Source organism: Ambystoma mexicanum, chromosome 1q (genome assembly GCF_040938575.1).
Source record: "Ambystoma mexicanum isolate Mex_15411 chromosome 1q, UKY_AmexF1_1, whole genome shotgun sequence".
Lineage (NCBI taxonomy): Eukaryota > Metazoa > Chordata > Amphibia > Caudata > Ambystomatidae > Ambystoma > Ambystoma mexicanum.
The window spans coordinates 241,450,430-241,471,006 of record NC_090922.1 but is presented as its reverse complement, the minus strand read 5'-3'; the positions used below and the strand labels follow the sequence as shown (position 1 = coordinate 241,471,006).

Genomic DNA, 20,577 nt, shown 5'->3' with positions numbered 1-20,577 from the left:
GTGTTTGTGTAGGGGTGATGTAATTTTTGCAGAAAGAGTTTTTTAAAAATCTCTGATGATTTTGAAGAGTTATTTCTGTGGATTGTTTGCCGATTCTGTTGTTGTGGCGTATGATATGATATGATGTGGCATTTATAATGCGCCTTTACACAAGTGTTTCTAGGCACAACAAGACACGGAGGGGGGAGACGAGGGAGGATAAAATAGCGATCTTATTAGGCTTTGTGTCATTAAGATTGTATAAGTGTGGGGAAGAGGGAATGGGAGAAGTGCCAGGGGGTAGGGGGAAGTGCCGTTAACTCACAAGTGCAGCCAGTGGATGGCTCATAAGTGCAGAGAGAAGGGACTGTAGGGTTGCATATACAGACCCTTAAGTACTGGGGAGCCCAGAGGCAGTGCGAGGGCAACTGTACATGCAGGAACCTGGACCCGAGTACAGAGGGGGACCAGGTGATCAGTGCGTGGAGCAGTCCGGTGCATCAACAGGGGAGAGGAAGCGAGAAAGAAGAAGTGAAAAGGAAGGTCTTGAGTTGCTTCCGGAACCAGAGGTGGTTCTGCTCAAGTGTGAGAGAGGCAGGGAGGCTGTTCCAGAGGGAGGCCCCAGCCGAGGAGATAGATCTGCCCCCAACTCTCTGTTTGGAGATGCGACTGACCCTCAGAGGGTTGGAGGTGGAAGAGCGGAGAGCTCGAGAAGGAAGATGTTTTGGAAGAAAAAATTGGAGGTGGAGCGGTCCTAGTCCCCAGAAAATCTTGTGGACAATGTAGAGGGTCTTGAAGTTGATCCTTGCAGCCACGGGGAACCAGTGAAGAGATTTCAGAGCTGGAGAGATACGATCCCAGGGCTTGAGGCCAAGGACAAGTCTCGCAGTTCTGTTCTAGATAAGTTGTAATGGTCGAAGAGTAGAGGAATGAAGATTTAGAAAGAGGCTGTTGCATTAGTCCAGCCTACAGAGTGCCAGAGCTCTGGAGACAGTGAGCTTCTGGGGAAAAATGAGAAAAGGAAGAATACCTTTGAGGAGGTACAGCTGATAGTTTGACTTCTTAGAGACGTCAGAGATGTCTGGAGAGAAGGAGAGGGTGGAGTCCAAGATGACACTCAGGTTCTTAGCCTCACAGGAAGGAGCAGGAAGAGGGTCCAGAGTGGGCGGCCAGAGAGAGAGAGGAAAGGAGGGAGCGGGTGTCCCAATGAGGAGGATCTCAGTCTTACTGGCATTAAGGCAGAGATCATTGGTGGCACACCATTCCTGAATTGCGGCCAGACAGTCTGGTATGAGAGAAGAAGTAGAGGTGGCTGAGGGGAGCCTGAAAGAGAGCCGAGTGTCATCTGCATAACATTGAAAATTGGAGCAGAAAGTAGTGATGCGGTGGGCAAGAGGTGCCATGTATTGGTTGAAGAGCCAGGGAGAGAGGTTAGACCCCTGGGGAACACCACAAGTAGAGAGAGGGATAGAATAGAGGAAAGACCTCACTTGGACCTGAGAGGGTCGGTTGGTGAGAAAGAAAGTCAACCAGGCCAGGGCCTGATCAGTAATACCAAGGTTGTCCCGGAGACGATTGAGCAGGATGGCATGGTTGACTGTGTCAAAAGCAGAGGATAGATCAAGGAGAATGAAGACAGAAGGGGGATTAGAGTCAAGATTGGAGAGCAAATCTTCACAGGTATCCAGGAGAGCAGCTTCTGTGCTTCTGGCAGCTCTGAAGTGAGACTGGTGTTCATGGAGGCAAACAACAGATTCAGTATGTAGATTAAACTGGGAGATGGCCAGCTTTTCCAAGAGTTTGCCCAGGAAAGGAGTGATGGAGATCAGGCGATAGTTAGCCAGAGAGGAAGGATCGGCCGAGGGATTCTTTAGAAGGGGGTGAAAAGGAGTGATTGCAGAAATCGGCCAAGGCTGGAGCAAAGGTATTGATGTGGTCCTTGATTGTTCTGAATGAACAGGGGAGAACCTGCTTCAATGAGACTTTCATAGATCAGGGTTGTCTAGAAACATCGTCAGTGGTGAACAGGAGAAAGGAGGAGGAGAGACAGCTTCAGGTGGGCCAGGAGTCGTAGAGGAGGAGGTAGATGAAGAGAGAGGGTGGACAGGATGTCCTGAGTTTACTAGTGAAATGAGAGGCCAAGGCCGAGCAGAGGGCCTAGGAGGGAACAGGATTAGCAAGTTCATTGCAGATTTTGAAAAGTTCGGCCGAGTTGTTAGATGCCGCAGAGATGCAAGCTTGGATGTAGGCTCTCTTCTTAGAGAGGACAGAGAGTCTGTAGTGTAGTAGATTTTTTTTTTGCTTTGAGGATTGTTGCTTTGCACAGTTTGAGTTGTCTTTGCTATTTTATTTTGTTTTGTCTTTTCTGGTGTATTGTTCTCTCCATTTTGTTTCCATTTTGCAATTGTTTTTTTAGAGTTTTTTTTCAGTTCTTCTGTGAACCATTTTGCTGCCAGTTATTTTGGTGTTGCTTTGAATGTTTTAGCTGGTGCTAATTGGTCAAGGGCCTTGGTGATCCATTTGTTGAGTGTGTCTTTTGTGGTATCTATGTTTGTATCAGTGGAATCTCTTTCGCTTGGAACCGTTGCATCTAGAAGGTTTGTTAGGGCCTCTAGGTCCAAGTTCTTACAGTTTCTTTTCTTGCTGGTGTGGAGTATTTCCTTCCCAACCAGTAAGCAAGGTTTGGGGTATGATGTAGAATGGTATCCAATAGTGGTCACTCCACACCATTGGTGTAGGTTGGTGCCGATGCGCATAGTTCTTCCCTACAGAAAATCCAGGGTGTGTCCAGCATTGTGGGTGGATCCATTTACTATTTGCTTGAACTGCATGGTTTCTAGGAGGGCGCAGAGTGAGATTTCTTTATGGAACCATGTGTTGAAAACTCCCAGTATGACTAGGTTGTTGAAGTGGGTTGATTGCATGGCAGCCTGGTCCGCTAGTTTTGTTGCAAAGTTGGGGGTTGTAAAAGGGTTGTCTGTAGATCAGGAGGAATACTATGTTGGATGTGTCATAGAGATCTATCTTGATTAGGAGGGATTCATAGGATTCATAGTCTGTGATGAATCGCCTCGATGACCTTGGGCTGCTAGTGTTCTTTATAAATGCAAATAAATAAATGATTTGAGATGCTCGGGTGTGTTTTTTGTGTATAATTGCGAGTCCATCTCCCATTCGTTTTTCTCTGTTTGCGTGGATTAATTTATAATTGTCGGGTATTGCTTAATTTGCGATGGCTTTATAGTTGTCTGATAGCCAGGTTTCTGTGAGAAAGAGCATGTATTTTTCCTCATTGATTTTTGTTGAGTGTTTTGCCATGGATCTAACGTTGAGGCGGCTGCAGTGTAGTTTGCTTGATTTCCCTTTCGTGTTGTTGTTAGTATTGTTTATTCTGACCGGTATGTTGTTGGTTGGGTTTCCGTTCCATGTGGGTTTTCCCCCGGTGGAGTCTTTTGGGTGGGATGGTTCTTTGTTGGTCAATCTCTTTGTCGAGTAGACCAATAAAGTTTGTGGCGGGGTTGGTTTGTTCCAGGTGGTAAATAGGGTAGCTACCCCTCTGTTGTTCCAGTCCTCGTGATATAGGGGCTGTAGAGTGTGATGGATTACAATTTGTCCCTTGTTCTGGTTGGGGTTTTGTCGATGGTGGAGACCGGATTGGGATGGGTTATTAGTTGTTGCGTTATGTTTGGTGTCCTGATTGGGTCTGTATTTGTGACGCTTGTTGGCTGTTGGTTTGTTATTGCTGTGCTGGTTTTGTTTACCACATTGTCATATGTGGACAGGTAGCGACAAAATGTCGTCTGTATTTTCTGTATTATTTGTATGTCTCCTTGGGCCATCTCAGATGTATGCTGAATTCTTTGGGGTTGTGGGATCATGCTGGTCGGTGCCTTCCCGAGTGGTTTGGGTTTTCTTATTATTTCTGTTGTCTGTTCTGGCTTCTTTGTCTTTCTTGTGGCGAGGCATGATGTGTGGGTTGTGCTCCTTTGAATGGGCGCCCTCTTTCGATTGGTGTTTTTCCTGTTTTTTTGGGTTTGGTCTTTGCAGTTTGTGGTTTGTTGTTACTTGCATTTGGTAGGTTGTGGGTAGTTGAGACCTTAGTTGATGACTTTGTGATTCCGTTTGTTTATTGCTTCTTTCTTTTTTGGATCCTATGTGTTTTTCTTTTGTTTTTGTTATCCTGGAGATCCTTGTCGTTATGGTTGTTGATTATTGGATTATGCACAAAGCAAACATGAATACTCTGTGGAAGAGTACATGTAAATACTGACGTATATTGGTGCAGTCAGCATGGATATGTTTTGATTGTGTCTTGACCATTGCCCCTGGCCCTCACTGGCAAGTCAGCCTTCCAGTTAGGGCCAGGTCAAAGACCTTAAAACCTCATCCAAGACTCTCTTGGAGTCAGTCTTGGCGCCTTTGACGCCAGGCTCATAACCATCACGAAGACCAACATTAGAATGGGATTACTTACTTGAGACTATTTAACTTGGGGACGGGGGGGGGGGTTCAGCCAACATGGAGGCACACACATAGCTCAGTTACAAGGAACTGAGCTATGTGGTCTAGTCTTTTGGGTGTGGCAGGCCTGGGACTATTTTACCTGGACTACTTTACCTGAGACTATTTAAACCACACCCAAACAGCAGAACATGCTTTGCGTTATTCTGCTGTGGGCAACGTAACACTCACCGTGTCCAGTTCTTTGATGCCAGCTTACCTGAAACCATGACCTGCAGAGAGAGAAAGAACACTACGAAACTTACCTGGAACTGTCTTCAATCCACCGCTGACTTCAGTTCCACTCACCTGAAAGTACGAACTCCATCATCCGGCAATGCATGCATCCTGGAATACCATAACCTGTAAAGAGGAGAAAGAAAGACCGCATTAGTAAGCATTTAATCACGTTTCCTCCCGAATGAGGAAAGCAACACAATTCTTACCTGGGTAGTCATCTCCTGGTCAGTATCATCGCTGGAACATTACGGCGCTCGGCGAGGAACATCGCAACCTGCGAGGAGAGAAAAGACACACGTTAGCAATATAAAAGGCGAAACAGCGCCACGCATCGCGCATTACTCACCGGACAGCATCGCGCACACCGCGCTTTCGCCCACCGGCCCATGCTCATTTTCAAACTGCATGACAACACCAAAATACCTTTCCATACCTAAAAGGAAAGAATCAAGGCATTATTATTCGGACTAAGAGGAACATAAGAACTGCATATAAAGACTGTAAAGCAGCAAACCTACGGAGTCGCAGCAGGCCTGGATTCCCACAGGGGGCTTGCACCAGTGAAGTAACTTGGTCGCTGCTCGCCCCCCACATCTACGCGCCCCTGCCACGAGGAGCAGGACGGAGAATCCACCTCTTACAATATTAAGACCCATCTTTAACCAGAGGCCTTACCAAGGGACCGGGAGAGGGTTTGAGAGTGCAAATCATCCAACCAGGGCTGGGTGGCGTCCCCGTGGATACCAGGTGAGTGTAACAGATTGTGAGGGTGCTGGGTTCCTTCTTTTGACTGGGATGGCAAAAGGATTCTCACCCAGGGGTTGCATGTTATGTTTAGGCCTCTGGCTTCCACTTTGGCCCAACATAGTCTCAAGCTTTACCCATGCCACATTGGCGATTGTGAGGGTGCTGGGTGCTTGCTTTTGACTGGGATGGCAAAGGATTCTCGCCCAGCGGGTGCATGCTATGTTTAGGCCTCTGGCTTCCACTTTGGCCCAACATAGTCTCAAACTTTACACTTGCCACATTGGGGATTGTGAGGGTGCTGGGTGCCTGTTTTTGACTGGGATGGCAAAGGATTCTCACCCACAGGTGCATGCTATGTTTAGGCCTCTGGCTTCCACTTTGGCCCAACATAGTCTCAAGCTTTACCTTGCCGCAGTGGGGAGTCATTCTGCATAAGTGCAAGTAAGCAAAAGTGGAATGACAATCTGTATTGGTCCGCATATCATCCTACAAACTCTAATGTTCTGAAGTAATCAGTAAGTCATCCCCAAATCACAAAGAACAAACATGTTTCAAGGCAATGCTCTTGAAGTAATCAGCAGGTCATCCCAGAATCATCCCCAAATCATCAGGGACAAACGTGCAATCTCTTGGAAGTGATCAGCAAGTCATCCTAAAAGCATCAGGAACAAAGAGTTTTCTAAAATAGGGATGATGTTAGCATATTCATTAAGTGATGCTAAGCTCATCCCCAAATCATCACCCACCATTCTGAGACATTTGCTGATGACTTTTAACAGCGTGATGACGTCTGATGAGGTGGGTATGACTTCTAGTGTAGTTCGATGATCATCAGATGACCGCAGGATGGTCTCTAAAGTCATCCTTTTAGATCAGGGAGGTTTGAATTCAAGTCTGAGGAGAGAATAAAATCCTTATTAAATACAAGTTCCAGTTCAGAAAGGAAGAAGTTGATCTTGGCAAAGAGAGGTAAGCGTTTACTTCCTCTTGGATATCCCTCTGAGCATTTCACAGAGGGAACACTAGGTACGTGTTGTATACTGGATCAGTGGCCACGAGATCACTGAAGGTGTAAGCAACGCCCTGGAAACGACGCTCATATGGAAGCAAATAAGGGGGACAGAGCCATACTGGAACAGTACTTTATTTATTCCCCTCTACAACATTCTGTCCTGGTCCCTCATAGACCCTCCTCTTCCTCCCTTGTCGCCCATGCCATCTCTTTCCTTCTGACGTTTTAGATCGACCTTTGTTTAAGGTGAACCTCTCATGTTCCATCTTCAGCGTCTCTCCCCCTGCATATTATCCTTTGTGGGGTTGATATTTCTTATGATGTTCTCTGCGGGTCTTTGTGGTATTTGTATTGGTCTTTCATTTGTTTGCTCTTCTTCATCTTCCATTTTCCACCGAGACCTCTGTACTAACTCATGGCCACTTTCTGAGACATCATATTCATTCAGGTGCACTTCTGCCAACCTTCTAAACTCTTGTAGCCATTCCCTATGTCTCACGCTGGGAGGAGTCATAACGGCAGGGGATTGTGTCTGGCCTATTTATTTGGTTTCATGCTCGATGATATGCATATGTGACTCATTCTTCTTTGCCAAGCTGGTTGCCTTCTCGTGCAGCCCTTTCCCAGTTGATACCACTGCTTCGATGGCTTTGCAGACTCTCGTTTGCCCGTTGTTATTTCTCATCTCCTGTTGCTCATGCATATTCCCAACTGCTTCTACTTCACTCTGGACACTGGATATCTCTTGTATCTTCTCGGCCGTTATGTTTAGAAGCTCATCAATGTGTTTTATGCTTGTGTGGTTCCTCTGTGTTCGCCATTTTACACGTTTCATCCTGCAGGAGTCCTTCTGCCATTGTAACCTTCTCCTCCTTTCCAAGGGGCGTTACTTTTTGCATCATAGAGTTCCGCTTCCTTGAACTCTTTACCTCATTCTATTTTTTGCAACTTGTATGAGTCTATCTTCGTGCACCTCTTCCACCATCCTCAAGTTACCTTCTACCTCCTGTATCCTCGTCTCCCTCCATTCCATCACCTCTTTGTGGTCCTTGTAGTCTTCAGTGTTCTTTGTAGTCCAACTAAGTTCCTGTTGTATCATCTATTCCATCGCTATTACTGTGTGGTCTTCGTCATGAATTCTTCATTTTGTTTGTTCTACTGCCTTCCAGGTGCCACCCTGTACCGTCAGTTCCTGAACGTTACTTTGGCTGTATCTTTTTCTGTCGGCTTCTCTTAAGCGCACCCTTGTCTGAGCTAGTTGTTGCTTGGACCTCATAATGTCAGGGTACTTACTGTGCACTCTTTGATCTGCATGCTCCTTAGCTGTCATAGTGGTCTGCATGTCTTGACGGAACAGCAGACTGCTGTCTTTGCTGGACGGCGGATGTGCTCGAGGACACAGATGACGCTATGGTGGAGCAGTGGACAATATCTGATTGCTGTACTCTCCCCCGGACTGCACTGTCCGGACGGCGGAGGCTCCTTAGTTGGTGGAAGTGCTTTGTATTCTGCATGTTGTGGTTGTCCTTTGTGTCTGGTTGGCGGAAGTGCCTTTTGTTCTGGGTGGCAGAGGGGCCTTTTACTTTGGTTTTGGATGGTGGAGTTGCCTTTTGTTCTGGGTGGAGGAAGTACCTTCTGGTCTGGAGGGTCGAAAGGCCTTTATTTCCCTTGATGGAGGAAATTTCTTCTGGATGGCAGACATGCCTTTTGTTCTGGAACTGAGGGCTGAAGTGCCTTTTGCTCTGGAACTGAGGGCAGAAATTACTTTTTTACTGGATGGCGTAAATGCTGTCTGGAAGTGCTTTTTTTCCTGGACGGCGAAGTGTAGTTTGAAAGAGGGGTGGACATGTCTCTTGGTGTTGCTGTACTTCTCGAGGCAGAGGTGCCTTCTGGAAAGGCGCCTTACAGCGCCACACATGGGTGTTTCCGTTATTCTTGCGTGGGGTGCTTGTGAGGTGTGTGTGCACTCTTCTGCACGCTTGAAATCTCGTAACTGGTCGGGAGGACCTTAACTTCCTGGGTCTTGTGTACAACTTGTGGAGGAAGGTGGGATGGTGGCACTCTCTGTTGTGTTATGTGGCACTGGCTGTGCATGTTTGAGTGTTCTCTGGTGGTGTGGCCTGGGTAGTTTCCTGCTGTCGGTTGAAATACCTGAGAGCCGATGCAGTCACTCACCCTTTCTGATGTATTTGAGGAGGCGAGGTACCTCGTCGGCATGCCCTTGCAGCAGGCGTTGGTGCCTGGGAGAGTGCCTGGTGTTCTGGACGACGGCAGGCCGCCAGATCAGGAGCCTGCAAATGGGAAGTGGCAGAGTGCCATCAGCAGTGGCTGCCACGGGGACAGTGGTGCTGGACCGCCAGAAGGGTAGTGATATGGCAGCATAGTGCTGCGGACAGTGCTGGTGCAGCGGAGAGCCGTGGTCATCGGAAGGACAGCGCAGTGTTGTCGCTGGAGCAGCAAAGTGCTGCAATCAGTTGCAAACCTCTTCTCAGCCTCTATGCGTTGGGCTGCGGTTGTATTCATCGACAGTATGGAACGCAGGTCCATTTCCTTACACTCGTTGACAGTTGTTTTATGTTGGATCGCTGGCCAGTGGATCAATGAAGAGGTAAGCAGCGCCCTGGAGGCAATGCTCTTATGGAGGCAAATAATGAGGACAGAGCCAAACTATTCCCCTCTACAACATTCCGTACCTGGCTCTCATAGCCCCTCCTCTTCCTCCCTTGTTCCCCATGCCATCTCTATCCTTTTGACCCTTAAGGTCGTCCTTTGTTTAAGGTCAACCTCTCATGTTCCATCTACAACAGTATGGAACACTTGGCTCAGGAGAAAGGAGCTGGAGGGGCTCCAGTAGAAGGTTAATGCTTACTTGATCAATGCTTTTCTCGTCCCAGCAGATCTCCGCTCAAGTTGAAGATCCAGAATCTGAGTTTTTATTTGATCCCATACCCCTTTCACTGAGGGGTGTTTTGGGCTCAGCTGTTTAATTTGGTTTGAGAGCAAGACACCCTTGTGGTTCTGTGGGGTTCAGCAGCTCCTGCGGAAGTTCCAAGCAGGACCTGACATACTGCCACACTCCCCATTCTCTTAATATACCAGCCTCTACCACACATTCTTCACTGTCCTCTACCTCCTACTTAACTCCTTCCTAACGTATCATCCATTAGTTCTCATGGGCCTCCGTAACCTTTCAAACATCTGCAGTGCCCCCCAACTTGAGTTTGCTAGCTTACCTGTCCATTCTCTCCCCTCTTTTCATAACACCCACAGTTCCACTCAAACTTCCTTAGCCTTCTCTTCCTTTCATGCTCCCTCACCACAGTCAGCCTCACAAAGGAAACTTTCCCCTCAACCACTCCTTTGTTCACTTTGTCAGTCCCTGATCCTCTCTCCCTCCTCCACCCACCTTCTACACCACAAAACAGAAATGTAAGTCACACACCATAGCCCTCTACTTTGCTGAAAACCAATCTTTTCTTCACACCCTATCCTTTTCCCCAGACGTCATCCATCGACTAGCCTTTCAGTGACTTCAACCTAGGTCTTAGTTCAGTTTAGGTAAGAACTTTGCGACCGTACTATTTCTTTTAGTTGTGCACACGGAAACCCTTAGGGCCTGATTCATGGATTATTTGCGCAAAAAAAAAATGGGATTTGTGCGCCATTCTGCCTGCAAATACCCATTAGTTAAACAGGGTTTTGCGGGCAGAATGGTGCACAAATCCCTTTTTCTTTGGTGCAGATAATCCATGAATCAGGGGCTTAGTCTCACAAACCCGTATATCTTCCTTTTTCAGAGTAAATTGTGCTGATTCTTGTATCAGGTTAGTGCTCTATAAGGGTTTGCGAATAAGAAAGTATTTAATTTGCACCACAACAATAGTGACGTTTATTTTGTTTTTGTCTTTTACTCTGTCTTTTACTTTGGTCATATTCTTCAAATGGTGCACCACATTTACGATGGTAATGTATAATGATGTAAATATACACATTCCAATTGGGATTGATGTTTGTGCATACATATCGGTACATTACCTGCTGTCCCGTTGGGGGTCCCTACACATTTGTATTGTTTGTAATTATCGTCAAATTCTGTTCATATCCTTTCATGGTAAACTTCCCATCACCTACCAATGTTGACTAATCATTGTTGTTTCTGGGACATAATTGATGGATAATATTTTATTTGTCTGCATGCTACATGATTTAATTACATGTATGGTATTCTACTGCATTACTACGATGGTGCATTGTGACTACAATATCATCTTTGTTGATATACGGGTGCATGTACGCATATAGAAATATATAACCCTTTGAGACCATATTTTGGCTTAATATACATTATCACTGGCCCTGAGGAATGACAATAATGTCCGAAATGCATAGGCCCATGATGTGATACGTCTGCAAATACGAATTAATCAGCAAATAACTTTGAGCAATGAATACATTTTACTTTTGAATGAACCGTTTCTACGTAAGAAAGACATTATTATTCAAACGTGGAAGTAAAAAATAAATACCACTTTATAGTGGAATTCGGTTGTGCGGCCCACAGCTGGCTTCACGGCCAAGGTCTCTTTTCAGTCATTTATAGTGCCGTTTCACGAAGGCACCTCAATAGTGGGTTTGCACCCCAAGTGTAACTACCATTGATACAGAAATCAAACAGAATCTAATCTAAACATCAAGGTTGTGCAAGCTCACCTCCTTTCAGGTTCAACCTAGATCTTAGGTCTGCTTTTAAACACCACTACCTTGCTTTCACCTCTTCTCCATCCACTCCTCTACTCCCCGCCTCCGTAATCCTGGATCACCCGTCATCCATGGTATACAGTGAATATTTTAATGAAACAAAAATATCGACAAAATACCGTTAAAAAAATATATATATATCTGTGGGGTGGGGTGAAGGGTTAAATCTTGTGCGGGGGTAGAGGTTGGTTTTAAGCAAGGGAAAGGGGAGGTTTGGGGGAACCTCTACCAAAAAGGATTCGTTATTTTCTCTTCCTTTTTCAATTTGATTTGTTATTTTTTTCATTTGTTTGTATCACATGGAACCGTCATCCATCTTCTAAAGCCTGCAAAAAATCTTAATTTGTGCTACTGGTGCAAATCCATTCCCTCCCTTCTCCTCACCACATATAAGTAGACTCTCCTGAACCTCTGCTTAATCAGCAATGCCTCTAATTCGCAAAACTTCACTAACCTTATCTGTTCTCTATGCTTCCATCCCTGGAAACACTCAAACACCCTCCATACTAACTAAGGTTTTTCAAAAGATGCCATTTTATTAAACACAAAAAGGGTTTGATAAATGCCTCACTATCCCTACCCTGATGAGGATTTCCCTGCTTAAAATAAACAAAACCAAACACTCTAACAAAAGGATTCTGTCCCTCACACTTGTACATACAACAAACTCAATAAGGTAACATATAGCAATTCAGATACAACAAAATCGGCATTTACATTTAAGATCAAATAGCTGTTTTTCTCCTTATGACCTGGGTGAATCTCCCTTCCCCAGATTCAATCAGGATTTCAACCGACAGTTCAAAAGAATAAGGAAATCCCACCTTGCAATAAAGTTCCAATGTGTTCTCAATAAGTCTCTCAACTGAATTAAGCCAACAGTTCAAAGTGTTCAACAATTCTTTGGTCTCTCCACTTGAGGTGGAGAGTTCTACACAACTTTTCTTGAAAGTATAAGGAAGTTTCCACAGTTCCGTCAGGAGGATTTTGTAATAATTCACAACACATTTGCATCAGCAATGTTGATTGTCAGGATGTTTCTACAATGATTTGCAATCATCTTGCGTTTAGAAATTAGCCTTCAGTAGTAAGCGTCTTATACAAGAACAATTTTAATTATAATGTACTCTGTGGACTTGCCACTTCTTCTCCACACTTTTAACCACACCACAGTACTTCAAAGATAGGTGCCTGGTCCACTCACCTGCCTGGCATATATTACAAGGTCCCTTGTCCTGGTGTACTACCCTGGCAGGACTAGCAAAACTACTACTACTTCTACAAGTACTCTTGAGGTTAGTTTTATCTTCCATGAGTACCCTTAAATTGGGTAACAATAAAACCTCTCTTATTAGCGCCAAGATGCCCCTTCAGGGATGAATGTGCGCTTTACAGATACACGTTATGTTATCTTCAGACAACAACAAAAAAGTTTGATTTGATCAACAATTTGAACTACTTCTTAGGGGAAAACATGAGACACATTGGTGCTGTTTACTCCACACTTTTGATTGCCACATGCAATGCTTCAGAAGGATAGCTCAGCAGCAACATGCTCGCCTTGGAAACAAGACGACACGGAGCAACACAGGTTCGATCCCCGGGTCCATGCTTAGAAACCTCTGGGTATTAAGCGCGTTAACCTATCATATCATATCATATCATGCAGGTTATGCTCTTCTCCTGTACACCTTTTGTCAGAAGTGCAGCCTTCCTGTCGCTCTTGTTTTCCCCCTCTTGCATTAACTATGTGCTGACAATGCTTTTTATCACCTCTGCTCCTCTTTGGCTTCAGCAATGCTAATTTAGGTCAGTTCACTCTATTGCCTCTCTCTTCATCTGACAATAGGCTTTACAAACACGTGGTTTCTTAACAATGGTGGTTTTGTGTCTGTTTCTAGCAATATTGCGCCTTGTATTGTTGGTAATTGTTCTGACCTTGAAACTCACTGCTGGTCTGCATGCCAAACTCTTATACTGCCACTTTCGCCATTTTACATTCTCTTTGTATACAAAAGAATTATCTTTCTGTTTTACATCAGTTCCCTGTGCTTCATATTTATGTTTCTGCTCTTTGCTTCTTTTCTATTTGTTCGGTATTCATAAGACCCTTTTTGGCCAGCGGGCGGTTACGGAGCGCACCGGGGTCACAACATACAAGTGAAATCAGCGGGTTTGCTGTGCGTGTCCGCTTGCCTCACTGCCTTTGGGTTCCTGGCTTCTTCTGCTCCGAGCGACGTGGAAAACAGCCTCACTTGGTTTTCTGTGGCCCGCGCTGATCATAACAGGAGCATTCTGTGCTCCAAAGGCTCTCTGGTGCTTGCCTGCCACTGGGGTCTGCTTGCTGAGTAAATGACTTCTTGGTTTCATGCTTCCTGCTGCGCTACCTCTGCATCCACAACCTTCAGGGGGAAAGCCTGTAAAAATAATGCTTCCTGCTGCACATTCTATGCACAATCCATGCACTTCTGGTCTCTGAAGGAAAAGACCCTCTCAGACCCAGCATCCTTACTCTAAGCCACAGCAGTTCCGGCGTCTCTACGCTCCTTCAGCTGCAACTCCTATAATGTGCAACCACTCCACCTTCCACTGCTACTCTTCTCTATGGCCTGCACTTGAGGAACCTTTTATGCCTCCCAGCTTCTCTCGGTGCCGGTCATTAACTAGCATCTGGGAATCTAGGGCCTCTGCATCCCTTCTCTTCGTCCCATGACATCTGGCACTATGGGACTTGAAGTCCCCAATGTTCAAGTCTCCTTTTTCCACCATTTCAACCTTGCAAGAAGCCATTCGCTATGTTGGGTCTCGGAGAAAGATATTAAATGTGTTTTTCCATTCATCCTGACCTGCTTCCCCCCGCCCACATGTGATCTTCCCGCAGAACACCACCCCCAGTGTCAGGATCAGGAAGCGTTTGCCTTTCCCTGGCTACATGAGTGTTTTCTTGGTGAATCATCTCTGATTCATCACATCTCTCTCATCTGGTCTCGCCTACCCTTGTGCATTGGCTCCTGACCAGATGAGGTTAGTGAAGTTGATACATTCCAGCAGCATAAATGAAGATTCATTGCCCTTCTCCCCTACTTTACCCTCTGATGTCACAAACAAACAATGAGTCTAATGGTATGCAATAGAAGCAACAGCGCTCTTTTGATGAAGAGAGAAGATGGATGGAATTCAAAGGGCTCACCATGCTCGAACCTGTTGTCTGGTAGGTGGAGCCAGGGAATCCCCCATCCTCCTCCCCCTCTAAGAGGGAGAAAAAAAACAGAACAAGTGAAGAACTCTATGAAGAGCTGCTGGCATCACAAAACTAATGACATAAAAGAAGACCCTATTCTTCAATAAGTGAGGAGGAAGATGACGGCTGTGAGAGTGCATGGTGATATGAGATAGGCTCAGGCACAAGGAATCAGTTCAAAAACCTTTCTTTAAGAAAAGGGGTTGGGGTGAATGCCTAACTTGCTCTATTCTATATGGGAGTGGTCTCGACCATAAAAGAAAAAGTATAATAGTAGTCCAAAGTCTGTCAGTCGAAATAAAAATGTCTGTGTCTAACCTAAGTCTGCCCTCACTAACAAGAAAGATACTGTGTAGCGGTATGGACACCATAAAAATGGATGCAACAAAATAATATCAGGATGACACTGCAGGGGTTCTGCAGCCTTCTTCTCAGTGTTCATCAGACGATGTTGGAGCTGTCCCACAACTCCCTTCCCCAAGCTTGAACGACTTGGGATCAAGGCAATTTCTGCAAAGTTCAAAAGAGTCGTAATCGTTTCTTAAGGATTTTCCAGGTTCCCTTTCTCTGCCAAAGCCTTCACCTTTCCCAGGGATTCCTTTTCCCCTCACAAAGTTCAACCAATAAAACAGGTTTAACTTTTCACAGGGCTTCCTTTCCCGACTTTCACAAAGTTCACACTTTCGTAAGACATCTCCAATTCTTTCCATCGTGGACCACAATTCCATTTGGAACACAGTTTCACAAAGTTCACTTTGTAGGCATGGCACAAGATTCTCTTGCTCTTGATGCAACAGGGGTTCCCTTCCACAGCACTTCCACAACTTTAACACTTCACCAATTCTTCGTATCATAGACTTTTTCGAATGCCCACAATTTAGTCCGCTCTGTGCGTGACCACACCGACACCTTGGCCTTTCTGGGATCGTGCCCCGGCACTCTTTCACATCTCTAATAGTTCATCAACAGGGTTGTGCCCCAGCACTATTTGACTTATTTATCTCTTTTTAGTTCGGGGCTTCAGCTCGCTCTTCCAGTCTAACGCAGCACCCCTCTCATACTTTCTGTTAGCTCCCACTACAAGCCTCGCACAGCTCCCCTGCACATTCAGAGAGTATGTTTCACTTTAACAGAGTTTCTCAGTCTGTATTTCGCACATTACAGAACAACGGACAATTGAAGCTTTCTCTTCAGCGCATCTCTTCCTCCTACGCTTGTCCTTCCCTTGTTAACCCTTTCTTATCTCTCGCGCTTCGCGTCTTTCACCAACCGGGTTCCCTTCTGCCTTTGATCTCACTGGTTGTGATCAGCGTAGCTGTTACAATTTCTTTGTGTCGCGGTCAGGGACTCCTCACTTACCCCTCTGACACTGCTGGGCGGCCTTGGTGGTCCAGGGGAATGAACACCTTTAAGGGCGTCCCTCTAGAGGTCAGCTCCTCACGCAGTCCCCTTCTTGCTCCTTGGAGACATGGCTCCCTCGCCATGCTTTCTCTCGCCCACTCCAGCCATGGGCTCTCAGCATCTTGGCGCTCTGTTCTCCGACAATAGAGCTTGGGGTGCTCAGGCCTTTCCAGCTGCCTGCTCGCTCGGTCTCTGCCTCGGGTTCCAACTCGTTAGTTTTGTCTCACAAGGCTACTCCTTTTATACACCTTTTAACAGTCTTCAGGTGTCTTGCTCTTTTGTACATTGCATGACTTTGCCTGATCTTGTTAACGGGACATTCATAAACATGGTAGAGTGCCTCTGGATGTATACTGCCTGTTCTGCTGGTGTTGTGATGATTTGCATAAGTAGAATGCAGGGGAAAATGGGTGCCGGGCACACAATACGCCATGTAGGCTGAAGAAATGTCAGGTAAGTGGGGAGGTTTGCAAAAGGGTGATGGGTAAATCGCTGTGGGCGACCTGATGACCTATTCAATTTCTCTCGCCTAGTCCCCTCCTTCTCTCGCCTAGTCCCCTCCTTATAACGACGATGGGAGGAATAATGATATGAGAGTGTGATCTCTTCCTTTGCCTTTTCTTTCTTAGAGAGAGATATTAGAGAATGAAATGATTTTCCACAACAGTTTGGAGAGGCTAAGGGAGAGGAAGATATATTCAGATTGATCTTGGAACCAACTGATTCTCTAATTATACCAGGAGAGTTTCTTAGTCTTCCTTTCTTGTGTTTAAGATCAGGTTCTACTGGTTGGGTATTAGAATATCCCATAAACGTTCCTCAGCAATCCCTGTCCCTTGCCTGAAAGAAGCAGTATACCACGTCTCACCTGAAGGTCCTCCTAGTGCACTTCCCAAGGATCCCCCATCCAGGTGATCCTGCCTCGCTTGTCCGCCCCCAGGGTTGGGATCCAACAAGAGCGATGGCCCTTCCCTGGCCACCTGTATAAAGGATCCCTGGGAATTACCTGTGAGAAAACCCCCAGGCTTCTCATACGATGAAGGCACCTGGATCACTCTAAGAGGTTCTGCCAACACCAAGAAGGAATCTCTCCTCACACCCCATCTGCACCTGATATTTATTTTTCTTTTTTTTAAGCATGTCAAGTTTTCTCAGGTCAAATACTTAAACATTATAGTTGGTAAAAGGTCCAAGCCATGTCCAATGAAGCTATTTTAATATTGGGTGGATACATCTGATTTTTCCTTTCATGGCGCTGGATGTGCAGTTCTAGTAGGAGCCTAAGTGACTAGTCATATGGACTATGTATTGTAATGCATTAAGGGAGGGTACTTTAATTAAACGTATTAGTAGACTGCAGGTGGTTCAAAACGGATTGAATTCTGGATGTAGAACAAGTGAACATGTTCAAGATACCCTGAGGAACCTGCTGTAGTTTTCAGTAGAGCACATAATTCAGCTTGAAATTATCTGAATCATTTTCCAACACATCCATGGGACTTTTCCCTACAATTGCATCACATAGTATATCCCAGGACGAAACCTCTGGTCTAATGCGGATCACTGACTGTTCTTCCCTAGGACTGTCAGTGATCCCTGCTCACTGCTCTTAGAGAGGCACAGCTTCACCTCACTGATGATGCCCAACAAGGCTGAAACACGTGTATGGGGTTGCTGTGGTACTCTTGTTCAGAGGAAAATTGCTTAGCATTTCAGTGCTGGACTGCCCCTGGGCAGGACAAAAACTGATATGCAGGGAAATGTCTTCTCTGTGAAAGGGACAATGAGCTAAAGACTTGGTTGAGACTCTCCCAGGGGCCATCCACCCAAGAACAAGTCAATGGGCTGTGTTCGTGCTAGTAGAGAGTTTCCGAGACCCCCTCTGTTTTGTAGATGTAATTAATTTCACAAAATATAAATATTCCAACTGAATGACAAAAATAAAAAAACAATACATAAGGACCTCTCGTTCCGTACTTGGCTGTCAACCTGCCATTGCGACAACCTCTTCGCAGGTGTTGCACCATGCTCTCCCTGAAGCCATTCTTGGCCGGGGTATCTGTACCACTGCATTTTTGATGAACGCCTCACACTGGCTTTCTCTGTTTTAATAATGAGGACTGTGATGTGGTTATTGGGCCTTTGAAAATATCCTGTGAATGTCCTGGCAGTTGAAGGGAACCAGTATTCACCTTCTGCACCTAGCAGTGATGCTTGATAGCAATACTGCATCTTTGCACACCACCAAAACGCTCAACAAAACATCCTTGTTTCCTTGTTCTTGAACCGGAACTCTGCCCTGCTTTTTTTCTGTTAAGGGCCCAAGCCTGAGTCATAAACATGTATTTTTCTGTAATATGTGGCCTTTTCTTTACTCTTAAATGAATTCAACAAGTATGTTTCACATATTGTATACTTACCTAAAAACAAAGCAAATTTATAATTTAGATGCCCTTTATGTCCAAAGATTTTTATTTTGTAATTTAGACTGGACATTCTCCTAAAACATTTTATGTAACTTAGTATTGAGCATTTTCTGTAAGTTAATTTGGGTGAGTTATTTGTACTGTATTTTTCATCTTTGGTGAAACGTTGTACCCAGACTTTCTTTGTCTTTGTATTTCTAGCCATGACGGCCACAGGGACAGGAGAAGGCTTCGGAGCCCTGACATGGTGGGGCTTCTCCCCTGCTCTGGATCTTCAGATGAAGTGTAAGCACCTACAATGTTTAGTTGGCTAATGGTTCATACTGGGGGATGAATGACGAAAGGGGTGTCCAGGCGAAGGCAAGTACATGATGCACTACACAAACTCGGAGCATCATGGAGGCTAATAAGCTATTGATACATCAATATGCCTCTGAACCATTGTAGGAACTTGTTCTAGTAATGCTATGTATGCTGAGACTATTCGTTTTATTCATTCCTTAAGAAGTATGGGTCAACTCCCCATCCCTCCCTCTTAGTCTGTATGCAAAGTGAAGTTAGCCTTATTCTAGCACTAGATAAAGGTGGCTCTGTCATGGGACCAGTTGCAAACTATGTTAAAATTGGTAAGCTTACTCCCTAATGCTTGGGAAACTCCTGCCATTGTACCTGGCAAATCTGGACAAAGCCTACCATTATTATGGGCAAACCTAAGCCTCACTGTTGGCAAACATTTTAACTGTATACTGGGAAAATACATGTTCTATTTCTGATCAACTCTGGGTCTAAATGTGGGAAAAGAAATATGTTTTATTGTATATAACATTCATTTCTTGTGCAAAAGGAAAGCTGTGTTCAACGCAATCTCATCCACCCTAGTTCAGAAGAGTTGGAGAGTAGTCCTTTAATAATGGACCCTCACTCTTATATTGTCATACTGAGTATCAAAACATATATCTGTTGTATCATACAAATCAGCACTACACATTAACAAGGCTTAGTGATATGTTAAAAACATCAATACAGTACACACTCATAGGATCTAAATTACCTATTGTACATTTATTACATCATACATGTATCTTTGTTTCCAAGATTTCACTATTCTACAATACCTTTAGTTTTGGAACATGAGTGGAGACCAAATGATCAAACTTTCCCTACACTCCTACAATAGCCCTTACATGTACACCAGTTTGGTACTGTACATTTCACCTAATCGGAAATCTTCAAATTTTTATTTCTTTGAATTGGTTAGGTAAGTCGGTAAATTTTCAAACATCGATGGGGTTGGGGTAAAGTGATAGGATAAGGCAGGGGGAATTGAGGAGGTATCGGGTCTACCCCCGCATAATACAATTTATTTTTGGAGAACATTTTTTAAAAAGATTTTTCCTTTAGGTGAAGTGGTTTTGGTGAAATCACGGACATCCTGCAAGTGTCTGTCCTTAAGGTTTGAATCTGCCGGGCAATCATCTGGGACCGCACAAATCTATGTACGTGTCATGTACTCAATAGTTCATTGGAGAATTCACCATGTGTGCACCTAATCTTCCTGGTGTTACCTATATGGATAGAGAAACGTGCTTACTTTCTAATGGTCTGCTTAATGACCTAATTCATTACCCCTTATGAAACAATATATTTATAAGCAATTCCATATAGCTCACCGGTATGCTCTGATAGTGGGTAAGGATATTCAAGTATACCCTCATATGATTGGCAGATGTAAGTAACCCAGTACTGGACAATCCATGCTGTTAGTCCAACAAAACACTTGCCACTTTCTTGGGCAGGTTGTGTCCTTCTGTTATGAAATTTGTTTTGAATGTGAACAAATAAACATTTTACTAATGAATCCCGTAGCAACTGCATCCTCTAATGATGAGCGAGCACATATACTGAGGGTGGGCAAACGCATACAATAATCTCTTCATAAGTGTGTCTTCCTGTACCTTATCCACATCTATGCCTATACAGATGATGGGCCAGCACATTTACTGGGGGACTGTCCCAATGAATGGCACTCCCTCGCAATAATAAAAATACAAATCATTTTGCGATTTCACAAGGTAGCAGTGTGGTCTGCAAAGATGATTAAACCATTGGTATCATTTCATGAGCCCTGCCTTATTTTCAGATGCCCATGGGCCTAGCTGTGATTCTATTACCCTGGTTTTCATAAGTCATGCATGTCCTCGGGGAAGGAGGGTGTTGGGGGGGGGGGGGGGTGTGGCCAGCAGCCGAGGAATGAGCATGTAGCTCTTCGGAGC

At 44.9% G+C, this 20,577-nt stretch overlaps 1 protein-coding gene across 1 annotated transcript in view; it reads left to right on the top strand.

Annotated features, from left to right (window-relative positions):
- The window catches only part of DNAAF3 (dynein axonemal assembly factor 3), a 291,957-nt gene that overhangs the window by 26,374 nt on the left and 245,006 nt on the right, over positions 1-20,577 (top strand). The window contains exon 2 of the mRNA XM_069638064.1: positions 18,506-18,589. Coding sequence (XP_069494165.1) covers positions 18,508-18,589 — 82 coding nt within the window. The 5' untranslated portion in view covers positions 18,506-18,507. The remainder of the gene's footprint in view (positions 1-18,505; positions 18,590-20,577) is intronic.